Source organism: Acanthochromis polyacanthus, chromosome 4, assembly GCF_021347895.1.
Source record: "Acanthochromis polyacanthus isolate Apoly-LR-REF ecotype Palm Island chromosome 4, KAUST_Apoly_ChrSc, whole genome shotgun sequence".
In the NCBI taxonomy this organism is placed as follows: Eukaryota; Metazoa; Chordata; class Actinopteri; family Pomacentridae; genus Acanthochromis; species Acanthochromis polyacanthus.
This window is the reverse complement of record NC_067116.1, coordinates 27,274,271-27,293,043: the sequence shown is the minus strand read 5'-3', so window position 1 is coordinate 27,293,043 and position 18,773 is coordinate 27,274,271. Positions and strand designations below refer to the sequence as shown.

The following is an 18,773-nucleotide window of genomic DNA, read 5'->3' as shown; positions in this document are numbered from 1 at the left end:
TACTTATCTTCTAAAAAGTCTGAGGACGGACACCTCCTTTTGCTCCCTTCCCCCTCCTCTGCTCTCCCAGTGTGTGTTGAAACAGCTTAGATGTATAAGGAGTCTAATGAGAGAAGAGATTCCAAGCAGCCTGATGGCTCTCATCAATCACCTTTCTCCTTTGGAGGTGTGATGCCAGCCAGGGGAAGGGTTCATGGAGGGGCAGGCGAGTGGGGAGGGAAGGCATCAGGCTTTTAATCTCAATAAGTTAATAGCAGGGCCAAACTCGAATGTCTAAGTAGAACTTCATCCTTGTTGTTAGCAAACAAGCAGCATGTACACAGGAGGCTGTCTCAGGAGCTGTTTGCCATTTCCACATTACACAGTTAATTCGTGTTGCACCTGAAATTAGGAGATCTAACAAGAGTTTGTCGATATACCCATAACGGCCAGTTAAAGGTTACTAAGTACTGAGCCAGCATAGGAAAACCAATTCAGATCTCGACTGCAGTAAATCTGTATCAGTCTTCATTTGTCTGAAGGCACATACAGTAAAACCCAACCAGTGCTGGATTTTTGTAGCTGCTGCCAGTTCAAATCATTGTTTATTAATTTTCTAGCGACATATTTCGCAAAGCATCTTACTATGAAGACCAAGCTTGACTCTGCACCACCATCTGGTCAACTGTGACATGTACTCTGCTACATGTGCTGCAGTCAGTGCTAAGGAGTTTGGTAAACAGTGGAATCAGAGCTGCTCTACTCGACAAACCATGAAATGACACCCATTTTCAATTAGTCTAACCATCTTTTTTACCATTATATAATGTGTTTATGGTCTAAGTTGATCGTTAAAGGTCTCTTTCGGTACAGCATTATGTTCATTTAGTAAATTATGGGCCCATTTAAAAGAGCATAGACAAAGTTAGCAGTGCTACTTTGTGATTGACAGATTGCTACCATATCACCTCTCCCTCATTATCAAGATGGCCATGGTCAAATTGCAAACTCAAGGCTTCTAAAGAGTAGTCCACAAACAAATTTCAATCTTTTAAATACAATCTACGATGCCCGCTGTATATTTGTTGACATAAAAAGACTGCAGGATAATGCTAACATGACCCAGGCAGAGAAGTCTATCTGCAATATGTTTTACATATCTGCAATATGTTTTACATTTACAAGAGAAAAAAAAATGAAAATATCCCATTGGCTTCAGACAAAGCTGTTGATACCCACCTGTGCTTTGCTTTAGCACCATTGTGCCTGGAAATGCCTTTTAAATTTCTCATAGACTTCAGTACAATCAGGCTTCTGTTTGTAACCAGAGGAGTCTCCCCCTACTGGCTGCTACAAAGATTGCACATTTGAGGCACTTCTGCGTTGACTTCATTTTTCAAACCTAAAGAATACGTCCAACTTTTGTGGTTAGCGTGATACTCAAAAACATGTTTTGCGCATTTTTCCAGGGGTCCTGTCTTCACGCAAGTTATATGAAAACACAAGATGTCAGGCCAGATGTTAAATTTTTACTGCACTCACATAGTTAATATTTATTAGTTAGCATGCTACAGTTCATGAACTCTGCTAGCAGTAACTGTAAACCTGTTTTTGTCTGCTTCTGTCTCAAATCAAGGATGCGTTTGTTGTTTACACTTCAAGTGGTAAATCTGCCATTGCTATGAGGCTTGACAGGCATAGCACAAGTAACAGTAGAAAATGAAATTGAAAATTACATGGTGTTTGATCTGACTATGGTATGCCTTCTAATTACATTTTTCTGTTACAGTTTGTTCCTCCCTGAGCATTACATTATTGTTGGTGTCATATCAGATATTATATCACAAAGAGTGTTAGTCATTAAATGATGGGTCAAACATTCTGACCGTGACTCTGTGACGATAATATTGTATTTGTCTCTTTGTCCCCTTTGGTGTATCAACTTGACAGCTGTGGTTCATTAATTATCTCCTTGCTGGACAATGTGTATGTGTGCTTCTGGAGGGAGAAGGGCTAATGTGGAAAATATGCAGAAAATGTATTTGGGTTGACTGTCCAGCTATTAATAATGATTGTGTTTGGATAAATAGTGCCCTACTTTCAGAATCTGTGGATCTAAATATTCCCAATAGGCTGCTTGCCTCCAGTATTGATTGATTGGTATAGTGTTTAAAGGTCATAGTCATAAAACATCAGGATGTAAATAACAGACTGTGATTTTTTTTTTATTTATTTATTTTTTTTTAACCAGTGGTTAATGTATTGCATGTTGAATTTTTAAGTTATAGCAGTCTAGTGTTTGGATTATCACGTGTTATTTGAATTTAAGATTAGGTGCACAGCAAATGTACTCTCTGATAAGACCTCACCAAAAAAGGGGAGGGTAAGGCTGCCAGACCTGTGATACATGTCCTCATATAGTGGTGTCTTTAATCATGGCTTCCTTCTGCAAATACATGGACTGTTGTGTCTCCTTTTCCTCCACTGGTCTCCAAAATACTCAAACTCTGCTTTCATTGCATGCAGAGTCACGTGGAGACAAGACAGATGTGGTGGTCTGTCTTGGCTTCTTCACAGATAATTAATTTGGCTGAGGGAATACAATAAACATACTGAGCTGCTTTTAACCCGATTCAGACTGGCTCGGCCTTGATATGACTAAAAGCTGAGGTTGTGCTGATGGATGCGACGTTAACAGCTTCATTTAAATTTGCCTTTTCAGGATTGTCACCAAAATGCGTTCAATTGCTTTCAGTGGCCTAAACCTTGAGGACTGACCACCACATTTAGTTCAGTTTTTAATAGCCTGTGTGATTCAGTTCCATTCCCTAAATAACAAAAGAAAGCCTTCGCTGTGCAACACATTCGCTCTGTTGTTACCTTGGGACTTGAGTCTATTCATGTTTCCTCCAAAATTGAAAACACGTGTTTTGGTTTGTGCAGACATTTATCTGAATGTCTGGACTGGCTTTGGCAAAAAAGACAGAATAAACTTAGTGGTTTTTTTTTAAACTTTATTTCTACCAGCCTTTACACCAGCAGTCATAAAAGACACTGGTTTGCGTTGTGGAACTAAATGCAAAAAGATTTAACATTAGCTTTGAGATTCATTTGATAATTCATTTGATGGAAATCTAATTTCAAATGTAATCATTTTTGAATTATTAGTTCCTGTGCTCCAAATGAATTGAATTTCAATGTAATGACCTGACTGTGACCCTGATCTCGAGAAAGAATTAGTTTAAATGTTGTTGTTTAATTGGCTGGATTAATTAAAAAGAACTAATCTTACTGACTTGCGCGACACTGTTGACAACAATAATGGCTCATTTCTTCAGTAGAACAGGACTGATGGAATGTGACATTGCCAGAGGATTTACAAATTACTTGGCTTTAATATTTATCCAGCGATCCTTGCTTTGCATTCATTACGAGAGTCTAAAAACCAAAACAAAAGGGCTTTCATTTGGCTGCAACACTGCTTCACCTCAAGAAGGAAAAATCACCACGAAAGAACCTGATATGAGTGGAAACCACAAGCCAGTAATTTAATCACAGCGACCAAAATCAAAGGAGGCAAAAGTTCAGGATCTGAATGCAATGAAATGTATCAGTTCCTTAGAACCTACTGACATAGCTCACTTGTGGAGGAGCAAGCCTCGACAGAAAGGACTGAGTAATGAAGATGGATGCATTCTGTTATCAGGCAGCCACTTACTGGGGCCTGATGTAACCTTAAACATTGAGGATAGCTCAGTTGCACAAAGAGTCTAATTAATGAATAGCAGCCATGAAAGAGGACGAGGCAAGTGTGCATTTGCAGATGAATTCCAGACACTAATCAAATGTTGTTTAAGTGGTTTTGGTTTGTCTCCAAAGTGAGGTGATTTTTGGCAAAGACTTAAAGCAGTTTTAGCATGCTGACTTAATGACTGCGTGCATCTTTCAGTGTTTTTATGTATGTGCCTCTGAACATATATGCGTTTTTATTCCTGTTTAACTGTTACAAAAGCGAGCGCCAAGGCTGAATTAAGAAGAACTGGATGCTTGAAACAGGTGTGAGCTTGCATTAGTTTGAGTTTATTACTCACTATTCTTGAGTCATGCAACAGTTCTGGATGTGGAAAATTGTCTTGTTTCTGTTCTAAGCTCTAACGCTCAGTGTATATTTTCCACATTAAAGCTGGGGACACATTCAACATTTTATTGAAAAGTTCTAGCCACCACTCATCCAGCACATTAGTTTTTGTCATCATAGACGATCAATGCACGTTTTCTTGTAACGTGCAAAGCTCTTGCCTTGGGAAGGTGGAAAGTCATTTTAATAAATAAAATCACAAGTTTAAGCACTGTGTGCTGTCTGTGCTTGCCTTAGCCAAAGTCAGGTAGTGAATAGGCCAGAATGTTTAAGCTTTCATCCATGTGAGCTAGCTACCTGGAGCTTCTTTCATAAAAACTGACATCAGAATCTAATCACATCAAGTCTGGATGACATTAAACTTACAGAAATTAGCAACCATCAAGGGTCTCATATGGTAAAAATCCATTTTTGTTGTGTTTTGTATGTCTTCAAGGTGTAACATAAAAATTGTAAGATGATAAAGACTGCCATTAGTCTAGACCCCAAGCAACTGGTTGGTGCCCCTGCTTTACAAGCCGCAAGAATTCTAGTTAGTTTGTACATTGAAACTGAAGAGCTAATAGTCATCTAGCTAAAATTTTGCATATCCCTGCCCCCTTGCTGTCTGTTTCTTGCAATGTGACAAATTCAGAATGAGCAGTGCCTCTCAGTCAACCATGCTTATTTACTTTGTAAAGCTCTAAAATGTCTCAATTATAAGCAAAACACACCAAATATTCTGCTGTTGACTGCAAGAGAAAACACAAGAATCTTTATGCACTCCAGCTTCTGAGAAACTGAAACCCAGTGGATTACTTTTTTTATGGCAACATCTCCACAGCAATAGAGCAATCCTTAGTGTTAGCATGTTGTGTGGCTAATGGTACCGATGGCTTTGTTTGCATGTCCACAGGTCTGACCTCAGTGGAAAGTGTAACACTGATATGGCTATGAGGGGATTTTTAGAGATGGTGGAAACTTTATTAATGTAGACTTGCTGTGGGTTACTGTGTTTTCATGTTGCCTGTTGTGCTTCAGTGTAAATTACCTCAGCTGCTGTTTACATCTGTTTACTTCTCTCTTGCTCTCTGTGCTCACATGCTCTGTCTTTTAATACTGTTCTCATATACATATTTTTCAGTTTCTTTTGTCAGACAGTAGAACAAGAATGAAATACTGATACTGCAACATTGTCTGATAAATGCACCATTCACAAAACCAAAACAAGGGGTTATCCAGTCATGGCTAAGTAAATATATCTTATTGGTATTTTAAGGTAATAAACTAAAAGACACATTTGGGAACATGTGAGACTTTTGTTAGTTTGCTGAAAAGAGACACAGTATGGGACCTTTCAGCTGATGATTGCACAAGATGAAAAATTGTTATTACAGTTCATCCTAAGAGGGAAATGGCTGTCAGAACCAACTTTTATGACAGTCCATCCACTAGGTGTCAAACAAAAGAGAGGAACAGCCACTATTTCTTTTCTACAAGCCACAGCATGCATACGCCCTCCACTGGGTTCCTGTCTTTAGATTATTCGACTCATTTTCATAACAACTGAGCTGACTGATTAGACGAACTGTGTGACTGTGTGGTCGAGTCATGAGCTTTCTTCTTCCTTTTATCCAGTACCAGCTGCAGTGGAGTTCTCCCTGGCAATTGGTGAGCTTCCAGTGGCGGACGTGGCTCGTGCTGATCACCGTGTTTGTGTTGCTGGCACTGGTGCCTTATGTTGTTTACTGCATGATGACCGCCTTCACCAACCCTGCTCCTCCCATCACCTTTAAAATAGCAGCAGTCGCTTTTGGTATACTGACAGAGATCCTGCTCATCAAGTAAGTATTTAATGTTTATCAAACCTCATATCTAAACTGTTTTCAACTTAAAATGTCCTCTTACATTGAACTTAATACAACACGCAGTCACAAGGATTAATCAATAAAATAATAGCAGTCCTTCCACCGCTTCTGGCTGTATTCTAGTCTGCCAAGTACGTAAAACAATATTTTCATGTAGCATTTCATTTTTGTGAGTTTCAAAACAAGAAGCGGTGAGTGCCCGTGTCATCCAAATAATCATCTCTGAAAACATGTTTTTGTCTGACCCCCCAGCACCCCCCACCTCTCTTGTTTTCACTTCCATTTTGATATTGCTAATTGGAACGATGCCTGCGGTACTGTAAACCATTAGTAAATGAACAGTCTGTTTTTATTAACATCTAACTTGTAAATAATGCATTAGATTCCTGGCATAAACAATATCTACTCTCTGATTAGAAAGCAACATATGGCAGCTACTGTAATCAGATTACAAATACAGGTTATGTAATCTGTAATTACCTAAAGCAGTTACTCAGTCAGACTGCACATTTCTGATAAATATCTTTTTTTTCCATTATGTTTCCTAATCGTATTTTTGAAAATCAAACCACAGTTTTAATGACTTTGCTCCAGTAACTGAATGCTGGATTCAGACAAGCTTTCCTGCTTTATAACATTCATTGTAAAATATGACGGGGGTAGCAGAAGTGACCCTCCAATCATGCTAAACTGCTTTTCGTGCCAGTAGCAAAATTAAAACTTTGTGTTCTACATGTGTCCTTCCTCCAGTATTTGTCTTAGCTAAAATAAGAGAGGCTGTTTGTAATTAACTCAACAAGCCTGTAACTTTTTTTTCCCCCCATTAACCGCCTTTGCAAGGAATGTAGCTAGTCAACTGGTAATTAATAAATATAGTGGCAGTGGTAATGTGCTTCTGCATCATTATGCTGTTGAAGCCCTTATCCAGGCTGGTAATGAGCTGTAATTTTATGACAGGAAATTGGTTTGTTTACAGCACGCTCAGCAGCTTCAGACGGCCTGCATTCTTGGCACATCCACACTGCAGGTATTTGCATTGTTTAAGCCGAAAGAGTTTCAAATAGCAGAAATGCTAACGCTTCTTTCACAGTAACAGTATTACCTATGTGTGTTGTTTTGAAGCGTCAGTAAGAAGCCATTTCTCAGATCTTAACGACTACATGAAGTGCACTGAGCAGGCTCTCTGTTGACTGATGCTTACATTGTTACTGGTACAATGGGAGGGTTGGTGGGCGTCGTTATTAGGATTGGTGGTCTTAGCGGACCCGTGCCCCATGGTGCTTGTGCTGCCTGGGATGTGCCAGCCTCCTGCTGCCCCCTGTCAGCGTGCATCTCAGTCATACTTCGGCCCCGGGGGTGGAAACCCTTGCAAGGAGCAACTCCCCCACCCCCATCTCTCACCCATCACTCGGCCTGTTAGTCTTCCAAACAGACCAAGACAAACAAGCAAGAGTGACCTTTTATTGTTTGCACTGTGTTGGATTCATGTTGTGTGCTCATGATCACTGCAGTCATGCTATTCCATTGGCGGGTGGGGGGGTTAAAGAGTTTTGCTGTCCCCCCTGTGACTGATTCTGTGTGTCGCTGTTACCTGTTGTCTGTTGCCATGGCTACAACACTTCAGATGGCAGCTTAGTTTGTTATAAAGCAATTGAATAACCATGTTTTTTTAATGGAAATTGGTCATTACATAAGTCCTTGGAGTTACAGGAGTTTACATTTGCACCTTTGTCCCCTTTTGTCTGAAGAGAGTGACTTAGTTCATTTACTCTAGTACTTTACTTTAGTATTTTCAAGTTATAATGCTTTTTATTCTGTAGATACATTGATTTTACAAAAAAGGTTTACCTTTTTATCAAGGATGTGTTATAAACTTAAGGCCTTGATTTTAATTTAATTATTGTGTATTATCTATTATGCTGTAGAATTACCCTCCATAAGTATTTGAAGTTTTCCACTGAGGAACTTGCCTGCGTTTTTAGGTCCATCCAACTGTTGTCCCTGACCACAGGAACCGTCCATGTAGAGCATCTTTCATGGCCTTATTCTGGGGAGAATACAGTACCTGCATCAGCATAGGTACCTCTGAGCATTCCTGAAAAAAAAATGTTGGGCAGGTCTCGACGTAGCTTTGTTAAACTAGGAGAAGACGACACTGATGATTAAATTTTAGAGAGGACATCTGTTAGAAAATTGCTGTAAAAAGGCGGTTTGTTGGGTTGTTGGTCAACTTATTAAATGTGATATGAAGAATAGCAGAATTTCTTGAGATTATCAAGGGAGGTGCACAGAGTCAGGCTCATTACACAAAGCAACAATGGGCCATTCATGCTTTGAGGTGTGACATCATCACTTCACCGACTGTCCATTTTACTTATCCACAGGGACACACACAAACTGGAGTTTTAATGTATCCTTACCTTAGAAGCCATTTTAAAAAAAAAAGTTCTTCAGTTGACCTAAAACGCTGTTTGCATGTGGACGAGAGGCCCAAATTTTGAAGAAAAAAATAAGTTTACATATTTTTATCTGACTTTAATAGTAGTTTGAATTCTGTGAAAATATAAGCAGCAGTCACAGGTATAAATCGGGATTTTAGCGGTCCAGAATAGCAGTAATGCTACTTTTTAACATGAAGTCTTGAGGCTGTGTTTCAGTTACTGTTTCATACTTGTGCTATTGTCTTGAGGAGAAGAAGAAAAACAGAAAAATATATAAATGACAGTAACTTTGGGAATTTGACTGTATTAAAATACACAATAAGTGAGCACAGAGGGCAGGAAAGAAGCAAACAGAAGTAAAGTGCCTTGTGTGTGTGTGTGTGTGTGTGTGTGTGCTGTCTCTTCAGGTTTTGCTGTTTTGATCTGCCATCCAATCTTTACACAGGTTACAAACCACCTAATTATGGAAGCCCTATTTTTGCAATCTATCTGTATCAGTGTGGACAAGGCCCTAGTTTACAGTGGAGCTCAAGAACGTATGATTTGTTCTGACTCAAAGTCTACAGACAAACTCCGCTCAAATAATTCCTCCCTCAGTGGCACTCTGGCTTCCTTTCTACATTTTGACCCTCCAAAATAATCTTTTATTTGCCTTCCTTTTTCCTGCTGCAGGTCTGTTATTGGACACATTCACAAAGTCGCATGACATTTGTCGGGCTTGAGCTGCCTTTCAGAGGGCTGTCACACAATATGCACCCTCTCCTTCCTTCACTGTCACGGCGAGAGTTTGCGGCACTGAGACGGTGCCCTGACCATGCAGCTCTGCGCTGTGAATTTTTATATGCCATTGCCTGGAGGTTAGAAACTCTCATTATGCCGTGTTAGATTTATTAAAATAGATTATGGAAATGTTAATTAAGTCATTAATTACATTATTTAAGCAGCATTGACAGATAAGGGAGTGTGTGTGTGTGTGCGTGCGTGTGTGTGTGTGAGTGTGTGTGAGGGGGGTGTCGAGCTCCCTGGGTGGTTTAAAAGGATGTGATTGGTGACAAGGGACACTGTGGAGATGGCGTCTAACCGCTAGCGCTGACATGATACAAAGTGGCCTACACTGCTCTCTCACCTCACGCTACTGTCTACAGCAGTTTGTAGAGCTGCCTGAGGACGAGTAGCTCATCAGCCTTTTGCAGATACATAAGTGCACACATGTCTACAAATGTGCTTTTTTTTCTTTAAGTGGCGACTGCGCAAGAGGATTTGGGGACGGAGAGCACCGCACACTTTTTACATTCTGCTTTACATTCTGAACATTTGGACAAAGCATTTGCAGTGACATTTGAGCAAAGGCCTCAAACCATATTTCCAAGCTGCTCCAAAGGAAAACACAGCCGCGCAATTGTAAGATAAATTACCCACGAGTTGATACTATGGACTCTCTTATCTGTTGACAGTTTAGTTACCACAAAGCACAAGAAATGTGTTTTCCAATTCTCTGAGAATTGAGCTTTTCTTTGTCCCATCAAACCTATATTAAGGGAGGGAAAATTGCTCTGATCACACTTGATAAGAACAAATGATAGATGTTGTAAACAAGCGGAATGCTTCAATTCTGATCTGAGGCATTGATTTGCCTCTGCAGCCAATTACTGTGTGGACTGCGGGGTTATGCGCTCAGTCAATCTACTGGGAGAGGGTTTGTTTCTCCTTTTCTGTCCAGAAGATTATTTTGTTCCTAAAAATGCTGACCTAAAATGTATGCAAACTTGTAAAGTTGAACTACAGGTGGAAATAATGAGTCTTGACCCTTGGGTCCTCCATCAGGTTTCAAGGCAGCACTGAAAAGCGTATGTCTTGATATTAAGTGTCTGCTGATTGTAGGAAATGATACAGTGTGCGGCAGTCGCTCCACCTCAGTCAGGCTATCATGATTAGCTCCTGCCTTAGCCACATGAACCTAATGATAACTAACTGATTGCTGAGATAGTTAGTATGCACCAACATGAAGAACCACATAAAAGCACTTGGTCCTCTCCCAAGACTGGAAGACACTTTTTCCAATGCTACAACAGCTGTAAGAAAATAGCCTGCAACAATGCTCCATAGTTCTATTTCCTATGTGCTCGTAGAACTGGAGTCGTGCCCAGTAAATACTGCTTTTTGTTTTCATGAATTCAGAGTTAACATTGCGGTCAAATATGTTGGATCCTGCACCACAGTGACAATTTGTTGTTTCTGGAAATGTTCGTGCTCGCATCTGCCCCGAGTTCTACGGAAAGCCACCTGTTAGAATCCAAGGAACCTAACTGGGATGGGCTAAATTATATTTTTCAGACAGACTGCAGTTTGTTCTTCCATACACAAGAGTTACAGAGTTCCTCAGGGTTCTGTGTCGACATACTTTTTTTTTTTAACTTGATTTTGATTTTGTTGAAACTAGCATACACTTTGACAAAAAAAGTGTTTAAGTTCCAGTCAAGTTTTAGTTATTTGATCTTTATTAGTGTTAGTAACGAAAACTAGAAACATTTTAACCTAGTTTCCTTCGTTTACATTCAATCTCATTTTTACGTTTTTTATTTGTGTATCTGCTAGGTACTTTGAGGCTACTATTGTCTCCATCTTTGTGTACAGTTACCATGGTTACAGGTGTTATTCTAGTCTATGGCTCAGTGTCTGTCATTTTGTGCAATGATATAGCAGACAAAATCTCCCCAGTAAATTCAGCTATTAATATTTCCAAACTCTGAACATCTTTCTCTGTCCTGCTCACCTAGCATTAGCATTACTACAACTATACTCTCTACTTTCCACCAGCAGGTTCACTCACTTGTTAGCCATTATCCTGCCGCACAAACAATATATGAACAATATCCACATTTCCTGATAATTTTCTGTTAGCTTAGCCTTTTTTAAATGTTGGCTGCAGCTTGCATGTTGTAGTTTGTCTCCGCTGCTTTGTTGCTGCTTTTCTTTGTAATTTGTTGATGAGTTTAGTCCATTCCATTCCAAGTCTATTTACTTCAAGAACAGCCTGATCACATTGCTGCCTGGCATGCTACATTACTGAATGTAAGGAACCTTTTAATTAACACAAGTCAAACTGATAAATCAAGAGAAATTTGCGGTGCTGGAGGAAGCTCTAACCAGGAGCTGCAGTGTGTGATTCCACAGATGCTACAGCTCACTGAAGAACACTTCATTCATTCATTTGTTAATTCATCTGTTGTGAACACTTTCAAGCTTAGGTTTTATTCACTGACAAAAAACCAAAACACTTTGTCATAGTTTCAGTCTTAACGTATTACTTTTTGTCTAGTTTTACTTTCGGTTTCATTGTAAATTAAAAAAAGCAGTCTCAACAGATATCTTTTGTTATTGGTATCGACTAGGACTATTCTGCTGCCAAGTTCTTGCTCAAAAGGAATCATTGGTTTTGTTGATCTTGGCCTGATTATGTGAAGTTCCCTGAGACGACGTGTTGTGAAACGGTGCTAAAACTCAAATGAATTGAATTTTGGTGGCACATAAAGGACCAACAGCCTATTAGAGGTGGGCGCAATGTTTAGGTCATCAGTGTACACAAACGCGTTTCAAAAATCTTGAAGTAAACTTGAGACTGCATCGATTGTTGAGTTTGAGTCTGGACTTAATGGTCACATCATGTCAGGAGGATGAGAAGCTCTCTGGATCCAGCAGGAGTCTCCCACACACTCTGAAAACTCAGCTAATGGGAGGAGAGGGACTTAATAATGAGATTAGGATTATGTTATTATACTAACAAAGTTATTTGGTGTCAGCAAAAGTGTGAATGTAACTAATTGGACTTTGGTGACAGAAATATGTGAGAAGAAGCAGTCGTTTTCCCTGATGTTTGGCGGTGTTTTCTCAGGTTTCTGTCAAGCTACCTCAGCGGTCGGTACCGGCACGCTCAGCAGAGCTCCTTCACCGTCCGGCCCAGAGGCTCTGAGGAGGACAGAAGCAGCTCGGGCCGCTGGGATCGGTCCGAGGCCGCCTCGGCAGTGGTAGGTCACGCTTCGGTGGCGGCCTCACCCACTCAAGTGGAGGAGAGGAAAGTGGATGTGTTGCAGAGTGGATGTCTAGGCTTGTTCTGAACCACGAACAGGAGGAGTTTACAGAACACAAGGCGAGAGTAAATCCTCTGGGTATTAGATGTGTCGAACACCTTATTCAGGTTAACACATCAGTATATCAGTGTAGCATTTATGAGATTTTACACTTTAAACCTGTTTTTGAGGTGTAAAATATTCTTGTTTTCCTCCATGTCAGTCCTTACACCCTCAGTGTTCAGTGAATGTATTCACACATATTGCAAATTGATGATAAGGAAGAGAATGCACGCAGCTTGCATGAGTGTGTTCAGGCTTAGCAAGAGGGGAAAAAAAAAAGCCTGAAATCACTCTCTTTCCTTAATGATGCCCACACAGAGACAATGGGGCGCCGCTCTGATTAGTGTCACCTGTCCTTGTGCATCTCATCAGCTCCATTATGGCTCCATCTCCCTTGCTTCTTCTGCTAATTGAATAGCCCGTGAAGTGGTGACGAGGACGGGGGCGAGAGCAGCGTCTGTCCCGCTGCTGCTTCAGAAATGAGAGTAAAGCTTCCCAGGGAGACACTAGTTCTTAAAACATAAACCATTATCATACAGACAGAAAAAGTGTTAACAAGTAGCCCTCATGTCGTATTAACATCATGTTGACTGCAGAGTATTTTCGTGTATAACAGCTTTGAATTAGTATCTACTGTATACTTCAGAGGATGCAGCACTTCTTGTGTGAAGTGAATGAGGTGCTTTCTTGCCAACAGTTGGTTGAAAAGACTGTTAGTAGCACAGGAAGCTCCACAGATTAATCTGTTCATCTGTGTGACTTAACCCTCTGATCTCCCAAGCAAGTTTCTAGATGTTTTTTTTTTTTTTTTTTTGCTCTTGTCACATTTTTTACTCAGAGCAATTGCTTTGATATATAGTACTACACCTCTACAGAAACGGTAAAGAGAATTTTTTTTAATGACTCTGTTGAGTCACACATGTTAAAATGCAATAAATTACAAAAACAGAATATTTAAATTATTTATTTTATAAAAAGCAAAAAACTCAAATCCACATACCGAACATTTTTCCAAGTGACCACCACTGTTGCCTAAATTGAACACTAGTGACTGTACTCACTAAAGATATTTATCTACTTCCATTTTTAATTTGTGTTCATGTATGTCTCCTATGTGCTCAGTGTAAACACAGCCTGCAGTTCAGCCGAAACGGCCCCGAATTTTTGTCTTGTGAATGTTGGTTACGGCTCACTTCACAGGTTTGCTGAGGAGCATAGATTATTTTATATTTCTTGCAATTTCTTTCAGGAAAATCTGTCTGGTGCTGATGTTTTGTTGTGTTTTTTGTCAAGGTTTTTAATGCGACATGTAGAATAGTGATTTTATCGCTATTGAAATCACAAGCTTAGATTAGATCAATGTTTCTGATGGAACCAGAAGTCACATAATTTGTTCAATGACTGTCAGAAAATTGAAATCTAACAGTTTGTTTTGACAGAGAGTCAATTTGCTAATTAAATTGTCCTTGTTTCCAGGATCCTTCAAAATATCAGGAAATTTACTGCAGAACAACTCATTTGGTGGTTTAGAATAGAAAAAAGTAGAATAGAAAAGGCTCACAGAGGTCTGCAGGTCCCTCTGCAACAGCTTTATTTTGAGCTGTTATCAATCATTAGCAAGTACCCTCTTTAGTTCACATGAGCTAACTAATCAAAACAAACTGATCAGAAAAAATGTGAACAAACAGCATGATACAAAGAACTTTGTGATAGAAATCAGTTTTTTTTTCTTTTGAGGTGTGCTTTGGTTTTCTTCATTTGTCACCTTCGCTAACAAGGAGGATGTGGGGCTTATGGCATATCCTGCAACCTGCCCCCAAATCACAATATTTTGGGTTTCATTCTGGAAAACTGTAGTATTGTCCATATTTATAAATAGGGTACATTTGAATTCTCATACTCTCATTTAGTAGGCTAGAAAATGATTCTATATGTCTCAGTATATTAGCCAGCATGCTTTCCTGGCTGTTCAGATGCACAACCCTCCGCAGTGGAAGACACATCGCGATGTCTCGCTCACAAAACAAGCTTGAGCTGCTAAGAGCACATGGGCAGGTGACAACTCATTTCAGCATTCAGTTTTCATTAGAATTTATGAATACTATGCAACAGTACATACTTTGTAGATGTAGTTGTAGAACTTACTGAAAGTAAAAACACAGAGTATGTAATGTGAAAGACAATTAGTAGTAGAGAGTAATTTATGCCTTCATGTGACCCCTCCCCAGCTCATAACTCAGGTTTCCTAATTTAAATTTGTTGTCTATACATTCGAGCCAAGATCCCACATTGGCAAAACAGATTTAACCCTGATGACATCATCCAGGTTGTTTCCTCAGATCTGGCAAAGCTCCTCCAAAGCCACAGAAAACCTCATGCAACTGCTTTAATTGTTGTTCTCTGTTTGCTGTAAACAAATGCTTCTCTATAAATGTAGTTCATAAGAAACTGCCTTGTATATGAAATAAGTGAATGTTGTTACTGTAAACCATTATTGAACCACTGTGTTGTTCTGAAGCTTTTATATATGGAAGCAAATAAAAAGTGAGGCAGGCCTCTATCCGATGTTTGCATTGAATGATTTTTAGGTTGGTCGATATTTAGTCAAGAGAAAATACATGAAAACTTTGAAATGTAAAAAAAAGCCCTCTTTTATTTTGATTGGATAAACATTGCCAGCTGTGATTCAGAGCTGTAGTGTTGGTGTCTCTCCTGCCAGGCAGGAGCTTTGCTGTTATCTGCATGTGCCTGAGGCACAGCTAATGTAAAAGATCCACCTCACTCTGCTCTGCTCTGCTAGCAGTGAGCTCTGCAGGCTTATCCTGCTCAGTCCTTCTCCGTTTCACCTCTCGGTCACAGCCAAGTGACTCTCAGCTGTGCACCACCTCAGCTCGGGCCTTTCTACGGACAGAATAGAAGAAGTACGGCGCTATCTCACACTGCTGTATCTGTTAAATGCCACAACAACAGTGTCCCCATGCCTGTATGGTTCCGGGGCTTAATGTGTGCGTGTGGGGCCAGATGGACAGTTTCATGAGTGTACGAGTGTGGATTATTCTGCAGGCTACATCTGGGGCTCCACATGGCACAGCAGACTGCGGTAAGAGAGGCAGGTGGGCACGTGGGGAGGGCACACCTCCAGTGGGCTCTCTTACATCTATAGTCACCGACAAGGCATCGCTGCAAATGGCAGACCGAAAGGTTACAAGACCATCCTGCAAGACAAATGCTTCTCTGAATCCCAGCAAGTCTCTTCTTCTGTCCTTAATTTCCTGTGTAACAGCAGCTTTCTCCAAGTTTCAGACGTGACTATAGTGTTCTTTTTGTCCTGTTTGTTTTTCACATTACATTTGTTTGGGGGACACTTTTGTCCATAATGTATTTTCCATATCTACACATAGGGAATCATTTGGATGAAGTGTCTTACTCAAGGACACTTAGTTGTGTGAACAAGAGGAGCCAGGGAATGGGCCGCCACTCCTCTGATTAATAGCCTACCTACTCTACCACCTGAGCTACAGCTGCCCATAGTATGAGCATACCACCACCATCAACACATTACAACATTATGCTCTGATTCATTGTTGTCGGTGTTTATCACTGGTCAAACCGACAGCTTATGTAACTGTGGTGGGCAGACGATAGACAGGAATACTAGATAACATGAGAAAACACTGGTACTGAAAGAACTAATCCTATAGTAAACCTACAGAAAATTAGTTATTTTATTTGCCCTTTATTATGTGGGACAGTGGAAAGAGAGACGGGAAGCATGGGGAGAAGAGTGGGGGAATGACGTGCAGTAAATGGCCGTGGGTCTGACTGGAGCCCATTATCACTGCATCAGGGTCTATAGCTCCTGTTTAGGGGTCGTCTGCTCAACTAATTCAGCTACCAGGGCAGCCAGCAAGCAGCTTTATAGTTGTATAAAAAGTTAATAAAATTAATTTTATAATTTTGTCATTTAAAGCAGTATTTAGTGTTTATTGTTGTTGTTTTTGATTGGGGGGCAGAGCAGCTTGTGACACACCACTATAGCTACACGACATCGGTAAAAACTGACATTGGAATTTTTCATTTTTCTGCAATATAAATGCAGGAATTTTCATCAGATAACTCTATTTGGAAAGAATTATTCATTCTAGGGTGATTGGGCTGATTTTGTAGGGGAGTGCATCTGCATAAAATAAAAAAATTAACAAAAAAAAGCTGAATAATAGTGTTTTACTCTGAAGACTTTTTTTTTGTGTGTGAACCCTTTGGATCTTTGCTCATACGATGTGATACTGGTAAAGTGCCAAAACTGATCAACTGCCAGTGAATGCTATAGTGTGCTTTACAGTTGGGATGTGTGGCTTTTGTTTAAATTACTAAAAAATAAATTGCATGTTAGGTGCCGTCTCAAATGAGATAAATGCTTTCTCATTTGTTCAAGCTCAATTTTTGGAAGTTGAAGTCCAGTCAAGTCTCAGTTGTTTATGTAGCTCATTTAAAACAGCAGCCTGTGAGCCAACCTAACAAGTTTAAATATCAAGATTAATACCTTACAGTGTTTTTTAGGATGACAGTGGAGTTAAAAGCTGGAAGTAAAACCAGAATTATCCTTTGAGATTCTCCCAGTTTTTATTTAACATTCAATTTGAAAAGCTGTACTTGTCTAAATGCACATTAATGCTTCTACTGATCCAGCGCTCTTTTACAAACACACAAACAGCAGCATTGTGTCTTACAGCTGGGTCGTTCTCACACTCAAAGGATGTTAAGTCTCTCTGTTTGAAACATGGCCTTTGTGGCAAATGTCTTCAGCTGCTTTCCTGTTTGGCGATGTGCCTGTGACATCTGACAGTCTTGATTTACTGATGCTCGATAAGGAGGAAAAACGAACAGGATAACAACTTCATGCTCTGCAGCCCTCTAAGAAACACAAAAAAACACATTTACAAAGATATGAGTTATGAATGTCTGTTTCCAAGCACTAGAGCCATTTATGTAGGAAAATGAAGAAAATGACGCTCATGTTTTAGTTCCTCACGTCACAGAAACTGCACGGTGAGGTCAGTATAATGAGCAGTCTGCTGTAATAAAAGCACCTGACAACATGCACAAACCTTAATACATTCATTCCAGCGAGGTTCGTCTCGAGACTGACAGCGTAACACTTTAAGAGCATCAGCACGCCGTGTGCTCCCTGACAACAACACTGGTGTATGTTTGGAGCTGATTTCAGAACTGTTTCCTTCTGACATTGCACTTTGTGAGGATTTTGTGTTGGAGCAGGGACAGAAAATCATTGAGATTTCAGGAACAGTGATGTTGGAAGTGGAGCTGAGTGTGTTCCAGGCTACGTCTCTGCAGCGGCTTTTAACACTTACTAAATTACAGCTCGTCCACGCCCATACTCGATATAAATCCATCAGAGGCGAGAGTGGAGGTGGCGGCGGTGGTTACATCTTTTCATCCAGCCATTGTTGGAATTTAATGAACAATTTGGAACACGTCTGTCCTCTGAGTTCAGCTTTGCATCCTTTAGTATGAGCAGATTTGAAACGGGTGTTTACTCAGTAAAAGCAGCGTGTTCCTCACTCTCATACTCTTCATGTCATATGATAGCACACTGTGCTCTTTTAAAAGGGCAGGCGGCCCTCTTAGCTCCAAATTTAATGACTTTTAACTCTTCTGACGGATTGATGGCTACATATAAGAGTTCTCATTGGGTTTTAAGGACGCAGGAAGCACATGTTCAAGCAAATGTCACCTTGTGTGAATAGTACTACCCCCACCGACCCTCGGAATAAAAATAAATTAAAAAAACAGCTGCATATTCTATTCAGCAGCGGGGCATCCATACAGGCATAATATCACCAAGTAGCCGATTCCCTGCACGGACCTGTCGAGCATGATGTACGTAGCGGACCGGTATCTTCCCCAGCAGAGCTCAGATTGTTTTGATATTTTTATTAACATGTCCTCAATCATAAATCACCCTGGGGGAAGTGAGGCCGATCCCTCCTCTCTGCGCAGCATCAGATTACAGGCAGAAGACAAAGTTATCGGACACCTTGCCCCACGTGTCTTGCGTTTAACACTTCTTCCAATGTCCACGCATGAAGACTTAAATTTAGTTTACATTCAAACATTAGGATGTGCCGAATACAATATACATAATATTATGTAAATGGACTCTCCCATAGAGTGGCCGGGACTCAAAAGCAGCCTTCTATCCTTCATCTGTTTTTAT

At 40.2% G+C, this 18,773-nt stretch overlaps 1 protein-coding gene across 1 annotated transcript in view; it reads left to right on the top strand.

Moving 5' to 3' along the window:
* The window catches only part of LOC110949777 (uncharacterized), a 78,038-nt gene extending 62,943 nt beyond the window's left edge, over positions 1-15,095 (top strand). Inside the window, exons 4-5 of the mRNA XM_022192001.2 lie at positions 5,735-5,940; positions 12,298-15,095. Of these exons, the coding sequence (XP_022047693.2) occupies positions 5,735-5,940; positions 12,298-12,520 (429 nt within the window). The 3' untranslated portion in view covers positions 12,521-15,095. The remainder of the gene's footprint in view (positions 1-5,734; positions 5,941-12,297) is intronic.
* The last annotated feature ends 3,678 nt before the right edge of the window (positions 15,096-18,773 follow it).